Source organism: Phyllobates terribilis, unplaced genomic scaffold, assembly GCF_046119375.1.
Source record: "Phyllobates terribilis strain yellow unplaced genomic scaffold, ASM4611937v1 Scaffold_3__8_contigs__length_932513732, whole genome shotgun sequence".
NCBI classification, from domain to species: Eukaryota; Metazoa; Chordata; class Amphibia; order Anura; family Dendrobatidae; genus Phyllobates; species Phyllobates terribilis.
This window is the reverse complement of record NW_027362763.1, coordinates 381840796-381859197: the sequence shown is the minus strand read 5'-3', so window position 1 is coordinate 381859197 and position 18402 is coordinate 381840796. Positions and strand designations below refer to the sequence as shown.

General features: G+C 40.3%; 1 protein-coding gene and 1 long non-coding RNA gene across 27 annotated transcripts in view; one reads left to right on the top strand and one right to left on the bottom strand.

Moving 5' to 3' along the window:
* DST (dystonin) overlaps nucleotides 1–18402 on the top strand; it is a 744334-nt gene that overhangs the window by 365871 nt on the left and 360061 nt on the right. Inside the window, exon 1 of one of the 26 annotated variants that reach the window (XM_073675447.1) lies at nucleotides 15610–16509. The exons of the other annotated variants lie outside the window; for them this stretch is intronic. Coding sequence (XP_073531548.1) covers nucleotides 15802–16509 — 708 coding nt within the window. The 5' untranslated portion in view covers nucleotides 15610–15801. Of the gene's footprint in view, nucleotides 1–15609; nucleotides 16510–18402 lie in introns of those variants that run through there. 26 annotated transcript variants of the gene reach the window in all.
* LOC141259452 (uncharacterized) lies at nucleotides 1314–15561 on the bottom strand. The gene is made up of 4 exons (XR_012318422.1): nucleotides 15346–15561; nucleotides 9883–9967; nucleotides 9606–9680; nucleotides 1314–3126 (listed from the first exon to the last, which is right to left on the bottom strand). It is a non-coding gene; the product is annotated as an uncharacterized lncRNA (long non-coding RNA).

The window sequence follows — 18402 nt, the reverse complement described above, 5'->3', positions numbered from 1 at the left end:
GATTTTTAAATAATTAAATTGTATTTTATTGCATGAAATAAGTATTTGATCACCTACCAACCAGCAAGAATTATGGCTCTCACAGACCTGTTAGTTTTTCTTTAAGAAGCTCTCCTACTCTGCACTCATTACCTGTATTAATTGCTCCTGTTTGAACTCATTACCTGTATAAAAGACACCTGTCCACACACTCAATCAATCACACTCCAACCTCTCCACCATGGCCAAGACCAAAGAGCTGTCTAAGGACAACAGAGACTAAATTGTAGACCTGCGCAAGGCTGTTGGTGCAATTATTAGAAAATTATTAAATCAAACACAAGATGACTGTCAGTATTCCTCGGTCTGGGGCTCCATGCTGCATCTAGCCTCGTAGGGTAAGGATGATTCTGAGAAAGGTCAGGAATAAGTCCAGAACTATACAGGAGGACCTTGTCAATGACCTGAAGAGAGCTGGGACTACAGTCTCAAACATTACCGTTAGTATCACACTATAACATCATAGATTAAAATCTTGCAAGGCACATAAGATCCCCTTGTTCACGCCAGCATATGTCCAGTCCCGTTTGAAGTTTTTGAAGTTCACCAATGACCATCTGGATGATCCAGAGGAGGCATGGGAGAAGGTCATGTGATCAGATGATACCAAAATAGAACTTTTTGTCATCAACTCCACTCGCCTTGTTTGGAGGAAGAAGAAGGTTGAGTACAACCCCAAGAACACGATCCAACCGTGAAGCATGGTGGGGGAAACCTCATACTTTGGGAGTGCTTTTCTGCACAGGGGACAGGACTACTGTACCGTATTGAAGGGAGGATGGATGGGGTCATGTATCTCGAGATTTTAGCCAACAACCTCCTTCTCTCAGTAAGAGCATTGAAGATAGGTCATGCCTGTGTCTTCCAGCATGACAATGACCCGAAACACACAGCCAGGGCAACTAAGGAGTGGCTCCGTAAGAAGCATTTCAAGGTCCTGGAGTGGCCTAGCCAGTTTCCAGACCTGAACCCAATAGAAAATCTTTGGAGGGAGCTGAAATTCAATGTTGCCCAGTGACAGCACCGAAACCTAAAAGGTCTGGAGAAGATCTCTATGGAGGAGTGGGCCAAAATCCCTGCTGCAGTGTGTGCAAACTTTGTCAAGAACTACAGGAAACGTCTGACCTCTGTAATTGCAAACAAAGGTTTCTGTACCAAATATTAAGTTCTGTTTTTCTATTCTATCAAATACTTATTTCATTTAATAACATGCAAATTAATTATGTAAAAATCATACAATGTGATTTTCTAGTTTTTATTTTTAGATTCTATCTCTCACAGTTGAAGTGTATCTACAATAAAAATTACAGACCTCTCCATTCTTTGTAGGTGGGAAAACTTGCAAAATCGGCAGTGTATCAAATACTTATTTTCTCCACTGTAGTCTCTTATATACAGTATGAACCCCCCACATACCCTCCTATATACATGCAAACCTCCCATACCCATATGAAAAAAGAGCAACAACACATACTCACCTTGCTCCCATTCCCCTGGCTCTTGTCTCTGGTTCACTAACTCTCCGTATTACAGACAAGATGAAGAGACCTCATTGCAACTGCTGTGTCACATGCTGATTGGTGGAAGAAGGAGCCGGCGGCCCCATCCTCCACCCATGTATTCACCGCTGTCTGCATCCTGAGGATGTGGATAGTGGGTGATGGTGGATAGGTGGCGGGCAAGGGCACGATGCTGCCCGTGGACCACTTTTTTCAGCCCTTCGGTTGCCTCGGTCCACAGGTCGGACTGGATCAGCCGGAAGGCTGAATGTGGCCTGCGGTCCGCACTTTGCCCTGTAAGTACTCTATGGGGGTATTTTGGATGACGTTTTATAGTTGGCAATGTGTCTAGCATTGTGTGGAGCAATTACTGGCATTAGATTCCCAATACCACTTCCAAAAGTAGTCTAACAGCTGATGAAGTCAGTACTATAAGGAGTAATGTTTTATTGTGGTTAAATTAAAATAACTATTTTTGACTTTTTATGTTTTTGACATATATTGGTACACTGTCATATATTCAGTTACAATCAAAATGATTCAGCCGTAATTGTGAATTAGGGTTATTAGCAAAATGTGCAAACTTTCTGCAGTTTGCAATAAGACAATAAACAAGAAAAATGTAAAAAGCTCAAAACATCTAATATACAGTGGTTTCTCCAAATTCAACTCAAAATGCCACAATAATGACTACTGCAGTCTCAGAATCAGGTGTTGTCTCATACACACCCAATTCCCCAATTAAATGAATCAAGGGATACGTTAGCTGCCTCATGTGTGCTTGAGATAAAATACATCAAATATCTGGGCTGGCTAGGGGTTTGCTGACTGACGTTTGTTTGCATGTTGGAAATCTGATAAGTCAATAGAGAGTTCCAAAAAGTTAAGAGAATAGATCATTGCCTTGCATAAATAGGGAAAATGATGCAAAAATATAGTAAAGGCATTGAATGTTCCTAGAGATACAGTTGGAAGCATTGTCACAAGTTCAAGGTTAGAGGCACACTGGCTACACTACCTTGACACAAAGAGGAAGCCATCACCAGCCGCCAGCATATTCTATGAAAGCAGGTGATTGAAAAGTGACTGGAAAAGACCTGCAGCAAGATTTGGTGGCAGCAGGCACTGAGGTTTCAATTTGCAGAAGGTCTCCAATGCCTGAAGTCCAATACCCATTTCTCTAATGACCATATATGTCATTTCTAATATGCTCAAAATCACATTAACTACCGAAGTTTGAGGATTCTATTCTTTGGAATGATGAAACAAAACTAGATCTATGATACAACTGGAGGAGAAAGAATGTAGCATACTCTGAAAAGAGCACCCAGCCTACAGTGAAGCATGGCAGTGTCTTGGTGACTTTCTTGGGCTGCATTGTTTCCCCTGGCACTGAAAAACTGCAGCATGTAGGGGGAAGATGAATTCAATCAGGTGTCAGGAAATCCTAGGAGAAAACATGATGACTTCTGTGAGGAAGCTGAAGCTTGGGCATCATTCCAAAGTGACAATGAATCATCCCTCTGTTCCACCGATGCTTGGTTTTAGAAGAAGTCCTGGAACATTCTGGAGTGGCCATCACAGTCATCTGAATTGAACCACATAGAAAATATTAGTGAACTGGAAGCTATTGCCCATGAAGAATTTACTAAGTTTTCTCAGGAATGCTGCCAGAAGCTGGTCTCTGGCTATGTATCATGTGTGCAGCAGCGGGTCATAACAGCCAAAGGTGCTCTACTAAGTACTAAAGACACTTGACATGAATAATTAGGAGGTTGAAGTAGTCATTAAAAATTGCATTTTGTGATGAATTTGCTGAAACCATTTGTTATATTAATTGTGATGCACTATTTAAATTATTCTTGTTTGATAAGTTTATTTCAAACAAAAGAAAGTTTGTCAATTTTGCTAATAAACTCAGTTGAATCTAATGTGGGGCGATAATTTATTCCAATATGGTATGCAAATTGCCTCTTCAGAGAAAAAGAGGACTTGTGGTACACAATGTGGTATAATTACATCAGCTAAGTCGGCAGTTTTACAAGCGTCTATCTGTGCTTTTGTGCATACTTCAGGGTAGGTATCAGGGTCACCAACCTCCATTTTTTGTGTTGCTCCTTTTTTATGGTCATACAAATGTCTTACATTGTAAGAGAAAACAAAACGCTGGAGTTATCCATGTCTGATATTTTATCATAAAGTGTGTTATGCATATTTCTTCTTCTCACTTCCAAGTTTTTTCCTTTTAAGGGATTCAAAGCTTGAAAAGTTTCATTGTATTCTTCTTTTCCAGTTTGCCTTGGGATCAGTGCCTAACACAAAATTATAGCATGCACACACACAACTATTTAATCATGGGAACTGAGTAGTAATAAGAAAAAAACATTTAGTTAATGAAATCAGTTCCTTTAATAAGTTTATTGCATTTATGATCTTATCTACATTATGCAAAAATGAGAAATGATATTCATTATTTTAATAGTATCTTTGGTAATTAAAGGGGTTGTCTTGGATCTTACAAATAAAGCTCAGTATTATCCATTCAGCCTCCAGCTTTTATTTGTAAGAGTTTTTTCCAATATGTGATGGAACCTGATTGGTTACTCCGATCAACTACTCCAATTTTGCAACAGTATTAATTAGTCTCCCCTAGTGTATATGTTACATAGCACGAGTACTTCTAGTGTTTGCTTTAATCAGTTTTATTGATAGTAACACAGAGAACCCCTGAAATTGTTTCTTGCTAGAAAATTGAATTACAATTCAAGCTATTGCTATCACCATGTGCAAGTTCTAAATTCTCCAAATTTCTTGGTCAGGTTCAGGAACTTTGTTACATGTCTTAATGTGCTGAGTCTGCCAGAATTCACTGACAGCTTGCCTACATATTTTCTAACATTGCACCTGTCTCCCAGAAAACATTTACTTGCGAAGACCCTGCCGGGCATGCTCCAAGCCTTATTCATGTTACTTCTTGATGAATTATTTTAGACATAGGAGAATCACTCTATATTTAATAGATTCTTCGTCAAGAATTTTTGTGTTGTCTCCAAGCCAAGCTGCATTTTTTTACAGACACCCTTCTAGTCACCTCTAGTTAAGCTAGAAGCATTATTTTTTTTTTAAAAAAAAAAGACAAATTGCCACAGGTAAACCTTACAATATGAGCATTAATATTGTAGAACCACCCCGTATAGTTCCCTCCCATAATGAGAGAATAGTAACTCTGGGTATAAAAGGTCCAAGACCAAGGACAGTCAGAAGGAACAGTAAGTCGCCTAATGACCCTAATGTGTATGACATTAGGTCTTACTGAAGAAAAGGGATTTTATTGGAAGATTTTGCTGTTTTTTTTTTTTTCAGGGTTAATAGTTTTTTTCCCCACTTTTCTCACTTATATTTCTTCTTAAAGTGGGTCTCATGGAAAAAAAGAGAGAAAAACTCTTTCAGACATATTTTTTGTTCCGCAGTAATAAAATGTTTTTATTTGAGGCTATTCTCTCACTTCACCTGCGTTTAGACCCCATTGACATGTCACTGTATGAAGCCTATGCACCCACCAGTACAAAGCCACACGACCTCCCTGTGCTGCCCTACTCCTTTAGGTGCTGGATGCACAGATATCTTCTCATGTTGAAGTACTGCTCTGTACTATACGAGGCATGCAGTGGAGTAGGCCACAATTTTTACTGTCACTTTTGTGCAGAAAATATCCTCCATATACCTATATGTGAAGCCAAAGGCATATAGAGGTTCAGCCCCATGTACTTGAGATGGATCTGCGCAAAACAGAACCCTAATACAGTCATGTGCATGGGTACTTAATAGCAATACTGGACAAATCCAAGGCCTGGAAGTGTATATGTTTGTGTTAGCTGGAAATATGGTCTTGTTTGCTGCTATAAAATAAAGTAAAACATTTGCAGTGATTTCCAATATTTCATTTTTAGATGTTCAATTTAATTAGTAGGAAATAAATGCTTAGTTCCTATCCCTGTAATGAGATGAAATAAAGGTGTAACATAAAGGTCACCAGGGTTCAGTCATTATGCTTACTGATGTTATAATGAAATGTATATGGTTCGGAAATACTATTAGTATGACAACTATCCAGAATTGCCTACAACAAAAATTCTGATGTTCTGTAACTTAAAGATTATAACTTTGAATTAAAAACTCCAAAAACAGCAGCAATGGAAAGTATTGTTTAGTAACTTGCAAAGTCTGGACATGTCCTTCGTTGGACCTATAGGGTAGTTGCAAAAGTAAAGATCTTTCTGCATTTTATTGGACTGTAAAAAAAACATCCAATTAGATAGACTCACAAATCTGAATAGTGTATGAATAAATTGTTTTATAGACTCATTGACTATTAAAAGTAGTGTAAGAGTGTCCCGAGAGTGGGTGCTAAAATGTAGGTCATTTACATGCTGTGACCTTGGCAGATGGTACTGGCAGGAAAGTGATACTTCGGGGACCTGGACATAATCACGTGGGGTGGTCAGCATGAGGATAGATAGAGTTTCACAAACATACTTCTCCTAACCAAGGACAAAGTTACAGAAGGCATAAATGATGAAATCCCAGTGCACAATGCTGCTGGGAGGTGTACAGAGACAGAGCAGTCACAGATTAGAGAAACGACTGGTATGCCATGTTAGGTCATGTAGACGTGAGATAAGCCAATAAGGACCCGGCCCATCAGTGCATTACATGGATGGCCATTGATTTGATTTCCTCTCAAATAGAGTTTTGTAGGGTACTCTATTTCTGTGACCGCCATTGATCAGCTGATTTTACTAGGGGAAGTTGCTTCTAGATTGGAAAAGATTGGACATTAGGACGGGAAATGGCGACTCCAAATGTGGGTTCACTGGTGGTGCTCATTATTCAACAATATGTTCCAAAAAAGAATATATATGCGGCATTCACCAACTTGCATTAAAATTGACTAAGGGTTCTTTAGTTAATCCATTGAGTGGTCAGGAGACAATGAACATGCTGCCTGCCTTTCATTATTGCCTCCTGACCACAATATACAGCAAATCAAATGTCCTTGTATGTTGTAGCCCTCAAAGTAGTGTCAGACTTGCTGATCTCAGCGGTCTGTCACTTATGTGGTAAGGTGTGGTAGTTTTTGAGAACTTACATGCTATCTTAGCAGCGCACGTACAGCCCTGTCAGCATGGAGTCTGATGTATCCATGATATGCACGCTCCCCTCGCCCTCCAGCCACTGACTGACAGATTTTTCCCTATGCACAGTAATACAGAGAAACCTGTCAATCAGTGGCTGGAGGGCAGGGGAACCCACAGCTCATATATACACTGGGCTAGTGCCTCAAATCAGCATGCATGTCACAGGGAAACCTGACAAATTACATTAAACATGCAAACATTGCATTTTGTCTTAAAATACTTGAAATCTTTAGCAATTCTTGCAATGAATTGAACATGCATCATTTTAGAAAATCTACTTGAATTTTCCTTTGGTGCAATTTTTCTTCACAAAATATTCAGTACAAATTTGTAAACTTCCGTGGACATCTTGTTGTGAACCAAGCCTGAGAAGTTGCTGATATCAGATGTATTTTTTGATATCCGCATGTTGCATTTGTTATACTGTATATCTGGATTTTAACTAATACGCCTTGATTATGTAAAGCAAGATGTGTGTATGTCTTAGAGTTTTTAATACATTCCTCTCGCACTGTAGGTTCTCTGGGTTTGATAAGCAGAATAACTTCATTAATTTCTGTGTTTTTTTTTATCTAATTGTGTTTATGCGGAGTTCAGAATCTTAATTAGATAGCGCATTGACATGTACAAACACATGCAGCAGACTTGGTGTGTTACCTACATATTTCAAGCCAGTAGCTAAGTGCTACAGTTTACTCCCCTGGGGCTATGGAATTCACTCAAGAGCTTGCAAGGAGCAAAGTTAACATAAATGCACCTTAACTTTTTATACACATATCTTTGATGCTTTGTAAATATGAATATCTAATGATTTATTAATGGAGTTTTACAGTAGTGCAAAACATGTATTACTATGATATAACAGTAAAACATGAAATCCAAGTAATGCAATATTTCATAAGTCTGACTTAATATTGAGTGGATCAAACTATATATTTTAGATAGCTTAAGTGCTGGGATCCCTATTGATCATTAGATCGGAGGTGGTGCCTAGTACTGCAGCTCAGTGTTCACTAGAGAGGGCTGGGCTGCAGTACCGGTTACATCCTCACATGTATGTATGGAGCTTAGCATGGATAAACTATGAAGGGCCCCTTTTTTCTACTAATAATGCATTGACGGCCTATCCTAAAAGTCTTAGACCCCTTTTATATCTACATCCCATCTGGCATCAGTGTTTGCATTTATGTAAATCCGTATGTTAATGTGTCTCCTCCTGTACCTTATTGTTTCTTTAATCGCCTTAAAAGGGGTTGGCCACTACTTGTTTTATTAATGACATATCGTTAGGTAAGGCCATCAATATCTGATTATTGAGGGTGTGAAACCCGGAACCGCTGTTGATCAGCTGTTACCTGTGCCAGACAGAAATTCTCGGATGCTTCCGGAAAACAGCATCTGTCGTTGCTATAGTGGTCGAGGCCGAGAGCTACAGATCCCACCCACCCACTGGTAATAGCTGATCAGTGAGAGTGCCGGGTTTGAGACAGCCACCAATCAGATACTGATGGCCTTACCTAAGGATAAGCCATCAGTAAAAAAGTATTGTCAAACCCCTTTTTATTGTCCCCCTCTGTTAGCGATCATTAGTGTGTGTAGTGAGTACGGTACATTAAAATACTTACATGGTGCTGCCTTCTGCTGTTTCCAGCTTTGCTCCAGTCCCCTCCTGCATCATGTGACCGGAATTGTGACTAGTCGCCTCACATGGTGTGAACCAAAAGTGACTTTCTCAATATAAGTATAAGAGACTCAGAATAAGGCTCTTAGACTTCCATTAAGAAAAGAACAAATGGTCTGCATTGTACCATTGCTGTTAAGAAAGACCTGCAATGACTTAATGCTGCAGAAAACTGAAGAAGCGCTGGAAACGGTAGGAGACATCAACCAGTAAATTGCCTGCTGAAGCCAGTTTCCCCTTCTTGTATGTATCACTTTAATTGGTAATAACTCTGGAATTCTTCTACAGTCCTGCTCATTGTTATTGGCACCCATGAAGTTTAAGTTCATAATATGGAATATCTCCTGAAAATGAATCAAGTGAAACAGTTTTTTGTATAGAGCACTCGTGTTAAATACAAAAGAGCAAATGATAAACAATAATGTAAAACAAAAACCAATGAAAGGGAAAATAGAAAAATCTAAAGCTTGCTGTCACACTGGTATTGGCACCCTTCACATTCATTTAATATGGAAACACATTTTGACTCTTCTGTGGTAAATCACAAAAGAGATTCACCTGTGATTAGTTGTCGGTGCCATGTGACATAAATTAGCCAATGAATGATGACTTCAGTGTTTTAAAAAGCCACATGGTAGGCAATGTTCCTTTGTCACAATGGTGAAGACAAAGGAGTTGTCTGAGGACATCAAAACTGCTATTATTAGAAAACACTAGACTTCCAAAGGGTATAAAGCCGTCTTTGGTATCCCAGTTTCAACAGTGCACAATGTTATTAAGAAGTTTTCCAAGGATGGAATCGTCAAGAATCTCCCTGGACATGGCAGAAAAAGGAAAATTGACAAGAGATGTCTTCGAAGGTTGGTGCGCATGGTGGAAAAAACACCACGTCAAACATCCAAAGACCTGTAGGCCAACATGGGACAGTCTGGGGTCATGGTTTCAACAAATACCACACGCTGCACACTAAATCAAGAGCTTTATGGGCAAAGGCCAAGGAAGAAACCATTGCTGAAAAAAGACATAAGGAGCGACTGATCTTTGCCAAAGAGTACCTTGACAAACTACAATCCTTCTGGGAAAATGTTCTGTGGACAAGTGAAACAAAAATACAGCTTTTTGTCAATGTAAAGCAACAGTTTGTTTACAGATGGCGCAATGAAGCTTATAAGGAAAAGAACACCTTACCAACAGTTAAGCATGGTGGAGGATCCATAATGCTGTGGGGTTGCTTTGCTGTGTCTGGTACTGGAGGCCTTGCCCCTATTACAGGAATCATGAAATCAGAGAATTATCAAGAGATTTTTGAGCAAAATGTCCTACACAGTGTAAGAAAACATGGTTTGAGTCAAAGATCATGGTCCTCCAGCAAGACAATGACCAAAAGCACACATCCAGAATTACACAGGAATGGTTGAAAAGTAAAAAATGGAATGTTTCAAAAAGGAAAGCAATGAGTCCTTACCTCAATCCCATTGAAAATCTATGGGGTGAGCTGAAATCTGCTATTGGGAAAAAGAACCCTGCAAACATCCAAAAGCTTGAACAAACTGCAAAGGAAGAGTGGGAGAAAATTCCAGCAGAGAAGTGCAAGAAGCTTATAGATGGCTACAAGAAACATGTGGAGGCTGTCAGCAATGCCAAAGGGTGTGCAACCAAGTATTAATTAGGGGTGCATTTATTGCTGCACATGGAGTTTATTCTGTTTCTTCTTTGAAATTGCAACATGGATGTTGAAAAACAATGTTTGATTGTTGTATTACTTTGGACCACTAATTAAAAAATCCTGAGGATATAACTTTGGTACATTTTCATTTATTTCTGAAGAAATTGTACAGTCCATGAAAGAAATGAAGGGGTGCCAATAATGGTGAGCAGCACTGCACATATCCTGATTTTTTTTCATGATACATTATACTTTTTGTTAGTTCTTACTTTAGGTCGATATGATTTGTGCTTATTTATGAAAATATGGAAAATGTTTCACTTTATGTGGTAATAACTCTAGAATTCTTCTTCATATCCCAATGATTCCCAATACACAAAAAAATGATAAATAATAAAAATGAATATACACTAAAATGTGACACAACCGCTGGAGGAGGTAGAAATATTTTTGAATTTCTATATAAATAAACAATAACCCTTTCATGTGGGAATAATTCATTTAAATAAAGTGCAAGAGTGCAATAAATAGTTTAGATCATTATATAATGGGCATACCCCTATAATATGCACTAAGCACTAAACAAGACAATGAATCAATATCATGAATTAGCCATACATTGTAAAATGTGACCACACAGTCACCCATATGCTCAGGCCATACATAGTGTTTTTAAGATAAATACATCGATATCCTATGTACTGACCTGAGGGCATCTCCTCCGGCTGGTATGGCGCCACAAGCATCCCGACGCGCGTTTCGGTGTCTGCCTTTGTCATGGGCCCCTGTCAGCAGGTTTTCCCAATATAAACTAAATCCATCCCCTTTAACTCCTCTTGTACTGCAGTCCAGCCATCTGTATATACAGTGCCTACAAGTAGTATTCAACCCCCTGCAGATTTAGCTGGTTGACACATGCGGAATTAACTTGGCATTGTGACATTTGTACTGTAGATCAGCCTGGAAGTGGGAAATGCACTGCAGCAAATTTTGTTTTTGTTTTTTTGTTTTTTTAAAAACGTTAAAAGTTAATTCAGAGTGTCATTTATTATTCAACCCCTCAAACCACAAGAATTCTGTTTGGTCCCCCAAAAGTATTAAAAAGTAGTTCAGGCACCAAGAATAATGAGCTTCACATGTGTGGATTAAAGATCTCTTTTGCCAGCCTTTTCTGACTATTTAAGACCCTCCCCAAACTTGTGAACAGCACTCAGACATGGTCAACATGGGAAAGACAAAGGAGCATTCCAAGGCCATCAGAGACAAGATCGTGGAGGGTCACAAGGCTGGCAAGGGGTACAAAACCCTTTCCAAGGAGTTGGGCCTACCTGTCTCCACTGTTGGGAGCATCATCCGTAAGTGGAAGGCTTATGGAACTACTGTTAGCCTTCCACGGCCAGGACAGCCTTTGAAAGTGTCCTCCCGTGCCGAGGCCAGGCTTGTCCGAAGAGTCAAGGCTAACCCAAGGACAACAAGGAAGGAGCTCCGGGAAGATCTCATGGCAGTGGGGACATTGGTTTCAGTCAATACCATAAGTAACGTACTCCACTGCAATGGTCTCCGTTCCAGACGAGCCCGTAAGGTACCTTTACTTTCAAAGCGTCATGTCAAGGCTCGTCTACAGTTTGCTCATGATCACTTGGAGGACTCTGAGACAGACTGGTTCAAGGTTCTATGGTCTGATGAGACCAAGATCGAGATCTTTGGTGCCCACCACACACGTGACGTTTGGAGACTGGATGGCACTGCATACGACCCCAAGAATACCATCCCTACAGTCAAGCATGGTGGTGGCAGCATCATGCTGTGGGGCTGTTTCTCTGCCAAGGGGCCTGGCCATCTGGTCCGCATCCATGGGAAGATGGATAGCACGGCCTACCTGGAGATTTTGGCCAAGAACCTCCGCTCCTCCATCAAGGATCTTAAGATGGGTCGTAATTTCATCTTCCAACAAGACAACGACCCAAAGCACACAGCCAAGAAAACCAAGGCCTGGTTCAATAGGGAAAAAGTCAAGGTGTTGGAGTGGCCTAGTCAGTCTCCTGACCTTAACCCAATTGAAAACTTGTGGAAGGAGCTCAAGAATAAAGTCCACATGAGACACCCTAAGAACCTAGATAACTTGGAGAAGATCTGCATGGAGGAGTGGGCCAAGATAACTCCACAGACCTGTGCCGGCCTGATCAGGTCTTATAAAAGACGATTATTAGCTGTAATTGCAAACAAGGGTTATTCCACAAAATATTAAACATAGGGGTTGTATAATAATTGACCCACACTTTTATGTTTAAAATTTAATAAAATTCAACTGAGCAACATAACTTTTTGGTTTGTAAGATTTATGCTTCTGTTCATAAAACCTACTCTCGTTTGCAGTTTGAAGGCTCTAACTTATTTGCATCTTATCAAACCAGCTAAATCTCCAGGGGGTTGAATACTACTTGTAGGCACTGTAAGCCCCCAACTCCCCATGCATATCAAAAAAATGTCTTTTATAATTCTCCAGTGCCGAATACTAATTTGTGCAGTCCGATCCGATGGATGTTGCTGGTCTTTACCCAGAGCCTGTTTTATCTCCACTATTTTGTCCTCATGCCTTGATTGATGTTGTTGAAACATCTTACATCATCAACACAGTGCTGCAAATCTCGCGCCTGCACAGATAAAGCACAGACCTGAGCTGGGTAAAATCCTGTAATGCGCATGCGCTGGTAGTGGCAGAGCAAAGTGCACCTGTACTTCAACTTCACACAAGAGGAGTTAAGATTGTGGTTTTAGTCTATATTGGGAGAACCTGCTGACAGGCGCTCTCTAAATTTTATTAATAAAATACTAAAATACTAAAACGCACAACTAATAGATATAGTAAAACGGTTATCTCATGTTGGCTATCCTCTCACCTAAATCTTTTATCCTAATAGTTAAAATATTAGAGACTGCAATAACCAGCAGCTTGATTTAGAGTTTAGACCTACAATTGGGTCATAAAGAGCCTGGACAGTGTGGTGAAAGTTTTGGTAGACTGTTTTGGATCATAAACTTTACTAATGAAGTCACACCAGCTGTGGCATTTTCCCGAAAATTAACATATAGATATTTTTCATAAAGATATTCTCTATATAAGTGACAGACTTGTAGAACATCCTTTTGCTCTGCTTATTACAATAACAAGCTGAATATATGTTACACTTGAGATCTGATTACAGTACTATTTACCAAAGCCATAGCAATAAGATCGACTTTCTGAAATAGAAGCCACCTGCTCTCTACTGTCTAATGTATGGAGAAGGCACTAAAATTAGGCATCACCTTCAGCTGGTGTCACTATTAAATCGTTTCCTTTACAGTATCACACTAGATCTGTTGCATCTGCCAGGAATAATACCAGATTATAGTTTTGTTACTGTCCTTATAAGAGAGTTTCAAATCAAATTCAGTATTAAAGGAAATCCATCACCAGGTTTTTGCCACCTAATGTGAGAGCAGCATGATGTAGAGGCTGAGACTGATTCCAGCGATGTATCACTTACTGGACTTTTTTCTGTAGCTTTGATAAAATGACTGTTTTATCAGCAGGAGATTATCACTAGAGGAATAGTAAACCTGCTGCCATGTAGTTCTCCATATTCATGATCTCTGTATAACTCCGCCCCACCACTGATTGGGCCGCTTTCTGCCTATGCACAGTGTGCACAGTAAGCTGTCAATCAGTGTTGTGGTCGGGGTTATACAGAGCTCAGGATTCAGAGAACTGCTAGATTTGCAGCAGATAAAACAGGGATTTTTTCAAAATGACAGTACATTGCTGAAATCAGGGTCAGATTCCCTCTAATTAAAATTTTCTAAAGAATTGTTGAAAGTTGTAAATGTCTGTCTAGGTTGGTGACAGGAGATTATATAGGGTCCTAGTGTAAACCATGTACATTAATTAAAAAGGAGCCTTTTTCAACAGCTTTGCAAAGGAGCAGCTCTTCTCTGGTCATTGGTAGAAAGCTGTACAATACCTGTTGTACAGGAATAAAGCAGTGTATTATGTGAGTACAGTATATGTAGTTTAGGTTAAAAACAGCATAGTGCATGTAGCACTGATAAATATAAATATAAAATAAAACTTTGTTTAGGTAAAGTGCACTACAGTAAATGAAGCACAGCTAGACATCTGTAAAGTTCCTATAGTAGTGATTGTAAATTTGAGTGGAGTAAAGGTAGAAAGCATGTAGTGCAGGTAGAGAGCAGTACAGTACATGTAATACAGGTAGAGAGCAGTACAGTACATGTAGAGAGCAGTACAGTACATGTAGTACAGGTAGAAAGCACTGCAACCATGTGCAGCAAAAATAAATAGCAGTAAAATACAAGTTGTACAGGTAACGCTATAGTGCAGTAATGTAGCACAGATAGAGAGCAATAGTGTACTATTCACAATTAGAGAACAGTACAGTACATGTAGTGCAGGTAGAGAGCAGTACAGTACATATAGTACAGGTAGAGAGCAGTACAATACATGTAGTACAGGTAGAAAGCACTGCAACTATGTGCAGCAAAAATAAATAAACAGTACAATACAAGTTGTATAGGTAAAGCAATAGTGCAGTAATGTAGAACAGATAGAGAGCAGTAGTATACTGTTCACAATTAGAGAGCAGTACAGTACATGTAGTGCAGGTAGAGAGAAGTACAGTACATGAAGTACAGGTATGTATTATTACAGTCCACTGTACAGGTAGAGAGTAGTGATGAGCAAATCAAACTTCCAAAATTCAAATTCAGTCTCTCAAAATAGGCCACGTAATTCAGTTTATATAGAAGTTGTTCAGGGGACATATTTTTATCAATTTTTGTATACTAGTAAAAAAAAAATCCACCATGAATTTATAGTGTTTTTCTTTGCATTTTTAGTGACATTTTTCTTTCAATTTTGTAACAAACATATTTTCGATGTTATTTTAAGGCTTATAGTAGAGAAGCCTATGGAAAAAACCTCATAGAACTGAAAGTAATGGCACTGACCCCGAAAGGAAAAGGAAAGAAACCCCCACCAAAACACCACAAAGCAAGGGGTATTGTTTAGAAACAGAAAATGCCCCTAAAGCTCTTCAGTGTCGCTCCAGCCTGCAGTCTTCCCTTTCCCTCACCATCACATGTAGACAGCGGCCGTCTACCCTGCTGCCATTTTTATTCACACAGCAATCACAGCGGCTTATTTTGGAGATTGTTTACCCATCCCCCATACTACACAACCTATAAACATAAGTCATTTACCTCATTTTCTGTTTTATTTGTTCCCGGTAACTCCAGGTAATGGTTCCAAAGGTTAATGTGAGTCATTCCCTGTGACCTGGGAGCATTAGTGAATGAAGTATAAGTAAAATGTCTCTGGCCCCTCTCAGTCACATGCTGCTATGTGCCCTGCCTGTGACGGCTAATCTGTCGTACTTCATACTTTAGCACACAGGCAATTATATGTTTGTCTAAGAGGATTGGTGGCCAGAAATAAGTCAGCGTCTAATCAGACCCAGGCCTGGACTGGGCACGCTGCCATGACATTTATTACGTGTGCATTTCTCAGCTACCAACATGGCTGCTTCCAGCAGAGCTGGGGAGTGATCTCTGGGAGGAATCAGGATGCTCCTCTGACTTGTTGCTCCGTGTCTGAGATTCGGGATACTTTCATTTGTACCATTTGGTCCAGTGAGATGTGATTTGCCTCTTCTACAAATGGGCAATGTCTGTGGATGTGTGCGAGCTGAGAAGGAGGAATACTATATCGATCCGGCAAAGGCTCCTTTCACTCCTGCTAAGAATACTTCAGGAAGAAAGTTTTTCAAAAGAAGAAAATCCGACAAAAGGAAAGAGCCAGAGAGTTGTGACAGAGCTGCAGCCACAAGTGATGATGTGGAGAAGAAAGAAGATGGATGTGACCCTGAGGATTTTGTGGTGTCTGTTGGTGGTGCTTTCCCCGATGGTACCACTGATGGACAGAAGTCCCCCAAGCATGGCTCCAGCAGCAGATCCTCGGCCGGGGACAGCGCTGTGCCATTTCACTGTGATCTACACACTCAGCCGACTGCACAAAAGGAAGTTATTTCTCTGGAAAACTTCACTGTGACCAGACAACTTTCCTTCCCAAACATTCCAAATAAATTAACATTCCTTCCTGATGTGGATGTCTGCCGTAAGAGAAAGGCTTCCAGCCTGTCGTCCATTGACCGCATGACTGCACAGTGGGAAACTAAGACAAGTTGCTTTTTTGAAGAACGAGGCAAAAGTGATGTGAAGGGGATGACAAGAGTGAAGAGCAGTGATTGTGTTGTGTATGCCCGGTACTTCACAGCTGGTGAGATAGCGAGGCCTTCATATGCCACATCTCTGTCTCACGTGCCAGAAGATGAGCAGGTGCACTGTGGTCCCTCCCCGGCTTGCCAGGTAACTAGAACGAGTGCCAATAATGCTGCTTCCCCTGTGCCACGTCTTGTATGCATGTCTGTCCCAAATGTTTACTGAGTAACAGCATGATAAATGGTTAACGCAAGCTTCAGAGATCATAATAAAGCTACTGCAAACTAGTAAATCTTATGCCTAAGACCTTCACAGTTACACATGGAAAGCTTCCAGCAGCTGAACTGCTCTGGTATTTATAGCACAAGTGTAGGATAGATGTACTGTAGCTGTATGGTCAGTAGAAGATATGGAAATGTAAGATTAACTGAAATGTAAAGACCAATAAGTACCGACACTGCTATTGTCACTGAGCTGTGCCCTTGGGCATTCCAAAGAGTTTTGACTGAGCAGTGTCCTTGGGCACAACAAAGTCATTCCATGGGCAGTTGGTGGCACTGCCTGCTGTCTGGGCAGTAATTCAGTGATATATATGACAGTACTCCTGATCTGTGATGATACTTGTACTGTCTAATTCATAGTGCTGCCGTGCAAATATTTTATGTTTTTAACCATTATGTATACACTGCAAATCCTTATGATTACGTCTTGTTCCAATGCATTAAGATTATCTGTTTGACTATAAAATAAGTGTGTAAAATCGAGTATATGTAAGTACAGCTTTAGACCTCCATCATACACAATTGTTTTAGCGTTTTAAACACTGACAATAATGGCATGAGTGTCCATCATTTTGTTATAGTTTTAAACAAGATTTTTTAGTTAAATATGTCATGAAGTTGCATGGAGATGGGCATCTTACTGTCATGGGACAGTAGTGCCAGTTTACCAGCCAGGAGGACTGGCAAGCAATGGGAAGTCGGGAAAGCCACATCAAGACCAGGGAATTCAAAACCAGAGGCAGAATCGAGAGGCAAGAGGGTAGTTAGAGATCAGGCCGGGGTTAATAACAGAAGATTCACTCATACTGCTGAAGAAACAACAGAACCTGAAACAAGGCTAGAACTGGCAGCCATGGACTGACTGCAGAGGGTTTAAATAGAAAAGAACCCCGACCCCGCCTGCAGAGGAGAACTAATTGAATTTAACCACCGAAGTGCCAGAACAAAACAGAAGGCAGCAGGAACACAAGTTTCAGCAGACCTACGTTTTTGCTGAGCAAAGCTTGCACTGCCCAGCGCAACCGCGGCCTTAATACCCTGCCACCTGGTAAACATGGCCGATGCAGCATGAGCATGTTCATACATGGATTTTACACTTACATGACCCCCACCCCCAAATCTAACCACTTAATGCAGCTATAAATGATTGACAGCAGCATCTAAGTGGTTGAGCAGCAGTGATTAAAGTTAACTGTTACAGGCACACAGCTGGCACCACCATTAATAAATCCTCCCCTCATTTTTTGAAGAATAACCCCTTTAAATGCCCTCAAGTACTTGATCCTCTTTTAGGACCATCATGTGGGGTATTTCCTAGCATCTACTTTACTAGATTTACCATAATTCTGTGATATACCATTACAGGCTGGTCTACATCTCAGCAATTCACTTTTCTCGTTAATTCACTGTCCTCCACCTCCATAGCATATCAAAAAGGAGATGTTGCACTGGGTGGGAAAGGTTATGGTGTGGCCACTGTTTTCAGCCCTTCGGTTTTCCCGGTCCGCGGGCTGGACTGGAACAGCCAGCGGGCCGGATGTGTCCGGTAGATTGCACTTTGCCCAACTCTGGTCTACAGTAATCATTTTATTGTTCTAAACAATCTATATGGGCATGGGCGTCGTAAAAGTTTTTCATGAAAGTGGTTTTCTAGTCCTGGTTAAGTCTTCAGCAAACACTGCAGCTTGCAGTTGTAGGGATTCAGCTCTGCTTGCCAGTTTAAGCAGTTGTCATGTGACTGAAAGCTTGCATATTTGCA